We start from the raw sequence: 12,479 nt of genomic DNA, 5'->3' as shown, positions 1-12,479 counted from the left end.
TTATTATTTGTGTGGTTCTTGACTTTAAAAAAGTAAGAACACGAATTTTGTTCTGCTTGTGTCTGGGAGAACAACTATGATTACTAACTTTTTTCACACAAAAATGAAAGTTTTACATCGACTGATTCTGATGTTACATTAAATTCAAGAGTTAAGAAAAATCACAATGTTATATTATACTAACCTCATAACTTTTTATGATGCTGAACTTATAGCTTGCAACAAAAATGCATTCTTTAATCACCGTACTCCTTTTTACGTGTTTACACAATTATTAAATTATATTAGCACAAGGAATAAGTTACATTACTAAGATATTGCAGAAGCTCTATTCATAAATAATGTGCAGGGCTAGGACTCTTATGACCTAAAAATCACCAAAAAAGCAAAATAAAATATGCACTTAAAAATGTCTATAAATATGCCCTAAACCATAAAGAATATGCTCTCATAAAAAATATGTCCTAACAATAACATAAATTTCTAGTTAATACCAGTAAATATAGTTTATTTCTTTGTGAAGAACTAATTTGTATAACAATAAAAAACAGTAAAGAAAGAAATTAAAATTATGAAATTTGAAAATATGTAGGACTATTTGTTTTATTCCAAATATCAATATCAACACCATTTGCTGGGATATTTCCACATACTTCTTTGTCCCCTTTATAAGCCCTGAGTTGCAGTTGTTCAAATTTTGTGTCTAGACAAGCTTTTTTCTACTTCAACTGATAGAAGAGGAGCAAATTTAATCCACTTTGGAAATAGCTAGGTGTAAGAGGAAGTTCTTTCTATCTTCAAAAAGTAATATGCTGAATATGACCATTAAAATATGACATATCAAGTAGAAAAATGGTCAAATATGCTTATACAGACTGTTCTGCTCAGGACTATAATAAAAGAAAAATTTGTACCATTGGACGGAAAGTTGGCATCACTATGAAGAGTAACTGAGAAAGTTTTAAAAGCAATGTGCTGTAGCAGGTTACACATGCGCAGGAGCTATAGTCATTCAAATTGCTGAGATGGCATCAGTCACCATGCAACAGGTGTTTTATGATTTGGCACTTGCAGAATTGAAATCTGTACATGGGCATGTAACAGGAATATGCTGTGCCTCAACTTCCAGAAGGAACAATCTTCCCAGCAAGATGAAGCCCCATGTCATTTTGCCAAAGAAGTCCAATGTTTCTGTGATAATAACTTCAATGAAATGGATTGGGAGAGGATAACGTGGACACCACGGCCACCGGACCTTACTGTGCACGACTTTTTCTTGTGGGGTTTTAAGAACCAGGTGTATATTACAAATGTTCGAGATCTGTCAGACTTACATGAAAGAATTAGTGCTGCAATCAACAATGTGATGCCACAAACAATAGAGAACGTATGTGCTGAGGTGGAATGGTGCAAATGTTGAAGTGTACTAGGCTTGTAACAAAACTTTCCGAGTTTATGTATGTATGTATGTATGTAAGAAGTTTTGGAAATAAATCATTACATTATTATAGTCCCAAGCAGAACACCCGGTATATGGCCTAACAATGATTTTAATTTAATTAGTTTTAATTTAATTAGTTTCTCATATCATGAATTTCAATATATTGCAGAAATATATAATCTTTACCAAAAAATGTTTGATGTCATGAAAATACTAATGGTAGTATTGTCTCTATCAATATATTTTTCATGTACAAGGTGTGGCAGAAATATTGAGATGGTTTAAATTTGCACCACCAGAATCTACCGACAGAGAGAGTAAGTGAGTATCGTGCATTCGCAGTGGAATGTTACTTTAAGAATAAAGATTCTGCCACTAGAATGCACCGTACATTCAGGCGTCAGTTCAACATTGGGAGAAATGGGAAAGTGCCGACATGACAGACAATTCTCAATTGGGTAAGACTCTTCAGAACGTCTACATCAGCCACAAGCAAGAAGAGCCCAGGACGTGGACGAACAGTGCGAAGTCCGGAAGCTGGGAGGAGGGTCAGGGAAGCTTTGATGCACAGAGGTTTGTTTGAGGGAGAATGGTGACCATCAGAGTGACATTATGTTCAAGACATAGGCATCACATGAAATGCTTTTGTATGTACTTTCCATTCATGTAAGTGTTTTCGTTGTTATTCTGAAGTATAACATAGATATTGCAAATTTAAATTGTCTCAATATTTCTGCCGCACCCTGTATTAGGGTTGAGCACAACCTACACTGAAACCAATACTCTTACTAATTTCCATTGTTACCACAGCTGATATTTGAACATCATCACAATTTAAATTGTATAACAAATAAGAATTCCACTGCAACTATACCACATCAATTTACCATGAGACAGTCAGAACATGAAAATATTTTAATAAGGGGTGCAGCCTAACTGTGGGATGAAAGGTGAACATTAGAACAAAGCGATATACATGCCAAAGTAACCACAAAAGAATGCTATTTTTATTACATACATTCGCTCTTTGAATAAGTCTATGATTACCTTATCATTTCACATGTCAAAACTGCAGAAGTTCACCTTTTACACATTAATTTCAATTGCTTTGTTACTTTGAACAGGAAGAGCCCCAAGCACTAAGGCATAGTACAAAACATCAGAAAGATAGGAGCCACTGTTTTGAGGACACTCTCAAAGTAGTATGATGAAGGTGGTACATTACTTGCTTGTATCTTGGGGAATAACAGTAATTTCATCAGCTATGCGATCCTTCAATGCCCGTAATGCTCACAGTTTGCACAAGTGCACTCTGGCCTAAAAATAACCCCATGGGAAATAGTTTGAAGACTGTCACATTGTGATTTTGATATGTGAAACGTGAGAGGTAATCATGGACCTACGAGGGTGAATCAAATATGAACGAGCCGTGTGCGGAAAAACAAAATTTATTGAAGGAAACAGAGACATTTCCACATCCAATTTTTCTACGTTGTCTCCACCCTTAGTGATACATTTTTCTCAATGTTGTGGTAGGTTCTTGATGCCGTTCTCGTAGAATGAAGCTGGGCGGGTAGCCAACCAGTTGCGCACAAAGGTTTCCACCTGATCGTTGGTCGCAAATTGCTCGCCCCCAAGTGCTTCTTTCAGGGGTCCGAACAGGTGAAAATCACATGGTGAAAGGTCTGGGCTGTATGGTGGATGCGGAAGTGGTTCCCAGTGCATTTCCACCAGTTTCTGCCGCGTAACACCTGCTGTATGGGGTCTGGCGTTGTCGTGGAGGAACAAGACCTGGCGGATGGGACAGCCTCGTCGTTTGCATCGATACTGCACCTTAACTTGATCCAGGAGGCCGCAGTAGTAGGGTGAGTTGATGGTCCAACATTCGTGTAAGAAATCCACCAGTAGGATCCCCCTCCAGTCAAAAAACACCGTGGCCAACACCTTCCCCGCAGACAACCGAACTTTGGCCTTCACGGGTTTCCTTCGCCTTTCCTCCTCCACTCCATGCTGGCACGCTTGGATGCTGGGGTGTAATGATGCACTCATGTCTCATCACAGGTAACAATGCGATGCAAAAACGCTTCCCCTTCCATGTCAAAACGAGTGTGAAGCTGGCGAGCAATGCGAACTCGGTCATCTTTGTGAGCAACATTCAGCAGCTTGGGAACCCACCGAGCTGTGATTTTGCGGAAGCCCAAGTGCTTTGTGATGATTGATTGGACACTTCCATAGCTCACACCAAGTTCTGCTGCAATTTGCTTCACAGTGACTTGGCGATCCTGTTCGACAAGCTCACGAACACGAGCCATGTTGTCATTCGTGCACTTCATTTGCAACACGTTCACGGCCTTGCTGGAATTCCTTACACCACACCTTCACTCTTGCCCACGAGAGGGTACCATTCCCAAACTGGGCCTGCAGTCTCCGGTAAATTTTGGCTGGTTTGACGTTTGCCTGGGTGAGGAACTTGATGATTATGCGTTGCGCAACAGACACTGGCACACTCTGCTCACTCATCGTGAGAGCTACTAAACGAAGCATGCGGCACGCCGGCTGTTCTGGTTCCTGACTCACGACAGCCCCACCTACCGGCTGCACATACCGAATCACACCCTGCTACCCATTCCAACGCTTAGCCAATCAAGGCTCGTTCATATTTGATTCACCCTCGTACTTGAAGAGCGAGCATGCATAATAAAATTGCACCTTTCTGATTACTTTGGCATGTTGCTAGTACTAATTATCCAGCCCTTGTATAACACTCTGCTCTGATGCTTACCTTCTGTCCCACAATTGTTTACAAGTAGGGAGATATTTAAGCTGCACCTTACATTTACACTGGAATCACGAAACTCACTGCAACTTCTTAATTAACGTAATTGCATGTTTTGCATAATTCCCAGGATATCGAGACTGCAAAAGTGGGAGTAGACACCTGTGGACGCCATTGAAATATCGGATGTCACTGCCTGGTATCAGTGATTAAATTTGATCACATATTTTCTTATATCAATACATCAGTATTGGCTCAGCCCTAGTAAGTGCAAGATTATGTAGGCCACATCTGCATATTGCAAATTTTGTCTCGACCTGAATTTACCACTGTGCCCTCTTGAAACAAGCAAAAAAATATGTGTAATGTGTATAATAGCAAGTTCCGTTCCTAGCGAATGAAACAAGCTTACCTGGAATATAGCAGGAGCTAGCTTTCCCCCCAGGGTATCTTCCTTTCTCTTTGGTGGTGTTTTGCTCAGAATAAGTGAGGTAACCTGCAACAGCACCAACAATAGTTGCTCCCTGAAATAATGAAGGAGTAATTGAATAAAAACAGATACTGCATACTGAAAACAACTGATTTCTCTGAATGGTATAAGAAGGACTGACATGAAATTTTAACCAATAGCAATTGGTGTAAAATTTACCAATACCAGTTACTTACATCTTACTGATTGATATATAACTGCAAACATTCCTTGCTTGCCCTGAATGGTTCACACACCTTCCTAATTAAGGCTCTGCTGGATCTTTGATCTGTGCAGTCAAGCCATTTTTAAAGAATTCCTCCAGTTTCAAAAAACTGCTACGATATTCTAAATTCTTAAAAATTACATCTGTTTAAAATTCCTTCTAGAGCATTCTTGTGGATTTTCATCTGGCTTGCTTTCACTGTGGTCTAGATATACGTGATGGGGAAATTGTCTTACATAACTACAAAACTACTATGATCATGACGACGGGAAGAAGGAGGATCATGTCTATGTGTGTCAGTATAACATTTATAGTGTGCATATGATATTTTCTCATAACATATTTATATTTTACTTTCCACTTATATTGTAACCCCAGTGTAAGTGGAGAGTTTTCTGTTGATGGCAAACAATAAATAGTGAACGCAAACTACACAAAGATTCATATGAATCCTCCAGAAAGAATTCTAAGCAGATGTAATTTTTCCAAAATTTGGAATATCATAGCAATTTCTGAAAGGAGAGGAATTTTCGAAAATGGCTTCACTGTAGTTCGTCAACGGAAGAGCATATCTTTAATGTATGTAACTGTGACTATAATTACTGAGGAAAGTACAATGTGCAAATTTGCTCTGCAAAATCAGTCTTGAAACCCAGAAAAGAGGTGAGGGAACTTGATGTGACTGGCTGTGACTTCTGTTCCCTTCTTAACATTTGTTTTTAAAACTTTGTAAAGTTTACTGTAGCCTTAAACACTGTAGAAAGAGATAAGCTCACCAAGTTTTCTGCTCCATGCGTGTATGCATCACCATGTACCTATATATGTTGAGCACACGTTTGCAGATATCTACTTGTTCCTCCAGCAGGAGAGGATAATCTGGACTCACTTCCAGGAGGAACACATTGGCTGCATGAGTAATAAACACCTGCAACACGTTCTGAAATGCACAAACATTTGAGAATTATAAATGATATATGATCAAATACACCATGCTAAGTACTAGTAAACGGCACTATCATAATTAGAGCATTACATGCAAAAAAAATTAAATTGTATTATAACTTTGCAGAATGTGACAAGAAAAAATAAAAAATAAATTTGTTAGTAACTCCAGGTTTTCCAACATGAAGTCCCCAAATTCCATGAGTATTCAAAATTTTATGGTGTACAGAATTTTTCACTTTTTCTTTGGGAATTTTTTTTGTGAAAAATGCATATTCTCTGGTACAGACACTTCAGGGTTGTAATTATCACATTGAAAGTCAATGTGGTAGTTATAATCCAGAAGTGTGCATGACTGTACCATACCATGCTTTTACTTTACATAGAATTTAGGATTTCAGCAGAATATTATGACCATAATGCAATTTGTATACTTGTTACAAAAGATCAAAGTTGTGTCATGATTTCCTTATTCCTACATTTCTGAAAATCTCAAAACACGAGATTGGAGAATGTATATATATTATATCACTCAATAGTAATGGTTGTTTTATAAATGTTAAACACAAAGGTAGTACAGAAATCACATCTTGCACAAATATAAGATAATTTTGTGTAACTTGCGAAAAAACTAAAAATTTATTCACCTATAGATTCTGGTGACTTACGCAGACAGCTGAATTGCTGGGACTACACAAATCAAGGAAATTTCCCTACAAATGTTCGCTGAGGAAAAAGGATGCTATGCTTCTTATGCATATCAATCGAATTATGAGTAAGATGCTTTTTTGGCTGGTGAATAAAGGATAACTTATATTAGCCCTATGTGAATCTCATTCCCTTACGTACCACAAAATAATGGAATATTTAAGTCTGTTTAAATCTTACCTGCAGACCAGCCCTAACTATCAGATTCTCTCTATGAATTGCTCCAAGGTAAGAATCATTCCGTAGCCTTCCTATCCTAAATGATTCACTTGGTTCCTGAGGCTGAAAGTAATCATAAAAAGGCTTTGAAATGGAAAGACTTTACTAGCAAAAAAATAATAATAATAATAATAAATAAAATTCATACTTCAAGTCCTACAAGCACATACATAACAATTTTGCATATTTCGAATTGAACCTGGATACTTCAAGTATATTAGGAGTAAGAATATTAATCATTTTTGTTAAGACACTAAAATAACACACAAACAGCACGATAAAAAACACTTAGGAGTTCTTCCAAGCTTTCGACTCCTTCACGGAGTCATCTTCAGGGTTGGTCGGGGAAAGACAGAGTAGACGCGGTTGTCTCTACTCCTGTTTGTGTGTTATTTTAGTGTTTTAACGAATATGTTGCCGGCACGTGACGTAAGAAGTTTTCTAGTCTTAATATTAATCATATTAACACAAGGCTAAAAAAAAGTACGTAAATAGACATGCACAATTTTAAATTTATGTCATTTAAATATCACTGCACAAAAACACTTGACCCTCAAGAGTCAAAAATAAAAGGTAGGATATAAAAAATGAAAAATATAGAATACAGAATTATAGTAAACTTGAGTCATCAGTGTCTTCTATCTTATTCTTCAATATATTTTCTTATTATTATCTGCTGAAGAACTCCAGCTGGGTTCTCAAGTTTGAGGAAATAAAATCATTCATGAGCTAATGAGGTTTCATTCTAGGGATAGAACACATTAAATAAGATATAAAAAAATAAGAAAATACAAAAAATGAAATTCACATTATTTTTAGTACAAAAAAAGCAGTCAAGAGAAATCTGCACAGCAAGAGGATTTAGCTGTAGATAACAGAGCACGGAGAAAAAGCTACTGAAGCAGCTCTTAAGTTTCAAAGACATCCATTAATTGTGGTGTGTACTGCATGGTTGCAAAAAATAACTCCCAATTTTTCAAATCGGGCACTGCATTTGACAGTACTAGAGATGATTGATTTTCAGATCATTTTTAAAAAGGCAAAAATGTTACACATTACCTCCATAGAAGAGTAGTCTGACGAAGGAGGACCACTTCTATTTGAAAATGTGGAATGCTGAGAGTAATCGTCTTTGTGACTTTCCAGAGGTTCCAACATAAATGCTGGCAGTTCTGGCACCTGCAAGTAAATAAAAAAAAATTGATACAGTTTAACAATAAATATTTTCACTTAGGTCTGAACAAATATCCTTATGTACTGATCATATCAATGCCAATACCATCAGACATTCCAGCAATTGAAAATTACTATGGAGATTTGCTTCAAAATAATGTTAAATCCGCTCATGCAAGTTTGACAATACATGAACCATATATCTTAAATCCAAAGGATATAATCAAAAGAATGAAAGTTAAAATTGTATACAATAGCAGTATTCAAGAACCATGGCATAAGATGAAATCTGTTAATTTCTGAGAGATCCCAAAGGAGATGAAAATCCTACTAAGTGTACCTGAACATAAATAAGAAACTAATAAAATTTAATCAGCAGAAAGTTCTACCCAGACTGTACTATAAAAATTACAAAATAATCAGGAAATACTTCAGTGATCATGAAACACAGTAGAATCTCCAAAGCCATATAGACATTTATGTAAATCAAGTGAGTAAAAAAGAATGTTGTCTAAAAATCTGTAACTCTCTCTTCATTTTATTCTTCAGTATTGTGCTCTTCAGGTATTTCTACATTCCACGCTGGACTTGGAATTTTGGGAAATTTTGTTAACTAAATTAATGTGGAAGAAAATTAATTTTGACCAACTACATGAATGGAGAGATAACAATAATCATTAACCTCTTTTAAACTGATAATCAGAACTTAGGTAACGTTTTTCTGTTTCAGAAAGCATCACTTCAGATTTAATCACCAATCCAGGCAGATACTTTTCTGGAGTGCGGGAATCTTGTAGGGCCTCGCAAAATGGTACGTGCCACTTTTATGGGATATAAATATCTTGGAATTTATGTAAAATGTGTAATTTTCATTATTTTGGTAAAAGCATTGTGGGAAGCAATGGATTTTGTGATTGCGAGGGTCACTATTTATATTTTGAGCCTTGGCAACACTGATTGAAGTTAGGTGTGATTTGACGTTTGCACGGAATCGTCTGGCATTATTGACCATAACGTACTTCAAATGTTTTGTCAATAGCTTCATTTGTGTTGTTTATGTTGCCTTGGAGATTGCGCGACAACAATAAAATGGAATTAACTCGTGAATATTTTCGTGCAATGATTCTTTTACGATTTTCGACGTGGATTATCAAGACAAGAGTGCAACGATCAAGTTACTTCCACATTTGGCGATGAAGCCCCATCCTTTGCCACTGAGAAACGATGGTATAACGAATTTAATCGTGGCCGCCATTCGCTCACCGACGAGATTCGCGAAGGTCGTCCAAAATCAGTTGTTGTTCAAGAAAACATTGATGCTGTGCAAAACCTAATACTGCAAGATCGTCATGTGACATACTGTGAGATTGAGGCAACAATAGGCATTAGTTCCACCAGCATATATAAAATATTACATGATCATTTAGCTGTGAGAAAGGTATGTTCTCGTTGGATCCCACACAATTTGACAAAAACTCAAAAAGACGCTCGCGTCAATTGGTGCAAACAAATGCTCAATAAATACAATCATGGTGCTTCAAAAGACGTATATAAGATTGTAACAGGTGACGAATCATGGATATATGCATATGAGCCGGAACGTAAACAGCAGTCGACTGTATGGGTGTTTCAAGATGAACCCAATCCAACAAAAGTTGTTCGCGCTCGAAGCACATCGAAACAAATGGTCACCTGTTTTTTTTTCGGGAAAACTGGTCATGTGGCAACTGTGCCTTTAGAGGAACGTAGAACGGTCAACTCTGAATGGTACACAACAATTTGTTTGCCAGAGGTTTTCGATCAAATACGGAAAACAAACAAACGCCGTCGGATCATTCTTCATCAAGACAATGCCAGCTGTCACACATCTCGCCTAACAACCGACTTTATGAACAGTCAAAAAATCGAATTGATGGGTCATCCGCCGTACAGTCCTGATTTGGCACCCAATGACTTCTTCTTGTTCCCGAATGTCAAGAATAAATTGCGTAGACAACGATTTTCGTCGGCGGAAGATGCCGTTGATGCGTTCAAAAACCATATTATGGAGGTGTCTCAAGAAGATTGGAAAAACTGCTTTGACAAATGGTTCGAACGAATGGAAAAGTGTATTGACCATAAAGGAGAATACTTCGAAAAACAATAAAGCAGTTTTCAATGCCAAATTCCTGTTTTTTCATTGTTAGGCTCAAAATATTAATAGTGACCCTCGTACATAATTATACCTTGTGAAACTATGAATATTTCAAAGCAAATTCTGGTATATTGATATGGTGTACTTCCATTTAACTATATTATAAATATTCTGTAATGGTTGCAATTTACAAATATTGGCATCAATGTCAGTGGGAATCAGTAAGTATTGGGTCAAAGTGGTATCAACTCACTCTAGTATGTATACTGCCCCTTTTTCTTAACTATGTACAATTATTAGATTTAACCAAACCAAAATAACCAAAAATATCTAGTTTCATACTTACATTCATTTGTATCCAGTCTTTATAAACAGTTATAGCCTTCCTGATGGCTGGGGAATGATTGAAGTTGAGCAGAAATGCTTGCCTGTATACTTCATGCACAAAGTCCACATTATCTCGAGTGCTGTACAGCACTTCTCTCACCAAATTCACAGCAGCTACAGTTGGATCCTCACTATGAAAAAAAATATATATATGTGAACACACAGTAAAATCAATAGTTAATTCATCACCATGAGTAACAATGGGCTGATTTGAAATTTTGACACAGATAACAGATATGAAGTTGGATAACTTTCGATTGTGTAACAATCTGTTGTAATTAAACCTGAGGCAATAATAGACTTCATAATACGAATCTGAAATGGACATACGCACCTGAATGTGCACTTGGCAAGGTTAGGAATAAACTTATCCTACCATAATTGCAGAGCACAATATCAAACAATATCACATCTACTCTTACTGTGTCCTCTATTACAGGATCAGAATAGATAAAGGGTTGAATAAAGTCACTCAGCATAAATAGGGACAAAACAAAGGACAACATACAAATATACAAACATGATAGATGATTAAAATGTTTGCGGTTGAAGCTGCAGAAGGCTAGTTGGTCTGCATTAATGCAATTTCCATAGTGTATTGTGAACAACTGAGGTTGATATTCAGGTGACTTCCCAAAAGGTTACCCCTTACACTTCTTCTGAATACAAGTCATTCATTCATCTCATTCTTGATTCCCAGTCCACATAGTTTTATATAATTTTATCTTTATTTAATTAAACCAACATAAAGATACTATGAGAGGTGTTCCATCAAACTGTGACTTTTAGTTTCATAGGCATAAAACAGAATGTGAGTGCAATGAGTTAGTTACCCAAGGTGTTAGCACTGAGAAACAAGTGCCTACACAAATTTTCTCTGGAAAAAACAACAGTTGCATGGTTTCATCACAAATGGCATTCTTCTTCTGTAGGGTAATACAAGACCCTATGTTGCCCACCAGACTACCAGGATATTACAGAAACGTGCCTCTGATTTCCACTTTTTTAAGAGTCTAGAATTTTAGCAGTTGTTTGATCCTTACTTAAGCATAGAGACAATCTTTCTACAGATGGTTAGTGAAATACTGGCACAAATGGAGAAGCGAATTCACTTCAATAAACATGTTCACTTACTTCGTACAACTAAGGGTCCTTCCACTCAGTACCACACTTGTGAATTGTTTGCGGACCACCTGTGTAGTTTTGTGAGTATATTAAGGCGAAGAGGGACAATTGCGCACCAGTTGTGCATTTATTTCAATATAGTCATATTGAGCACTGCTATTTAAAAAAGGGATTAGTATGCAAGAGAGTATGAATTTCTCTCCATGTTGCAAGTGGAAACTATTATTCAAGTTGATTAGTAAGCTAGACACGATGTTTGAAAAATATGATTAATATTTACAGAATCTCATGTATTCCTTATGGGAAATCAACTTCAAGTTGAGGCTAAGCAAATAGGAGTTTCGACTTTTCCTGCTACTATGACACAGTTCAACGTGTCCTTTTTCCGTCCACATACTTTTCTACGTCATTGGATGTTTGATATCCCAGAGAGAACGAATAAAATAATGGTCCCATAAGCCTAATTCATTTCTCCTTGTCTCCTGTGGCCATCCTGGCAGTGTTGCCGAACCTGATGTGCATAAAAGAGCTACATTTCATCATTAATAGAGCTAAAGATGACTTTCAAGGAGCTAGATTAACAAAGGCTGCATAAAGTGCCTCCTAGGGTAATTTTAGGTGTCAGAGGGGAGGAGGCGATGCTATTACCATTAGTGATGGCAATTTATTCATAATTTTTACTGCCTAGATTTGGTGGCATCACTCATCTCAATAATCCACTGATGCTCATATGAAATTGAAAATAAAGGACTCCTGGATAATAATATTGTCATCTTCAACTTAGCCACGACACTATAAAAAAGTAACTGGGGAGGTAAGGGGTGGGTGGGTGATGCAGCCAATATAACAGTATCACGTCACATGCAAAATGTACACTCA

At 37.0% G+C, this 12,479-nt stretch overlaps 1 protein-coding gene across 8 annotated transcripts in view; it reads right to left on the bottom strand.

Moving 5' to 3' along the window:
* LOC145985162 (ral GTPase-activating protein subunit alpha-1) overlaps positions 1-12,479 on the bottom strand; it is a 201,986-nt gene that overhangs the window by 104,898 nt on the left and 84,609 nt on the right. For all 8 annotated transcript variants that reach the window (XM_083118842.1, XM_083118847.1, XM_083118845.1 and 5 more), the window contains 5 exons: positions 10,435-10,606; positions 7,841-7,960; positions 6,743-6,844; positions 5,689-5,849; positions 4,630-4,741 (listed from right to left, as the gene is read on the bottom strand). In XM_083118842.1, the coding sequence (XP_082974968.1) occupies positions 4,630-4,741; positions 5,689-5,849; positions 6,743-6,844; positions 7,841-7,960; positions 10,435-10,606 (667 nt within the window). The remainder of the gene's footprint in view (positions 1-4,629; positions 4,742-5,688; positions 5,850-6,742; positions 6,845-7,840; positions 7,961-10,434; positions 10,607-12,479) is intronic.

This window comes from Lepisma saccharinum, chromosome 3, assembly GCF_977018435.1.
Source record: "Lepisma saccharinum chromosome 3, izLepSacc3.1, whole genome shotgun sequence".
Lineage (NCBI taxonomy): Eukaryota > Metazoa > Arthropoda > Insecta > Zygentoma > Lepismatidae > Lepisma > Lepisma saccharinum.
This window is presented reverse-complemented; position numbering and strand designations above follow the sequence as displayed.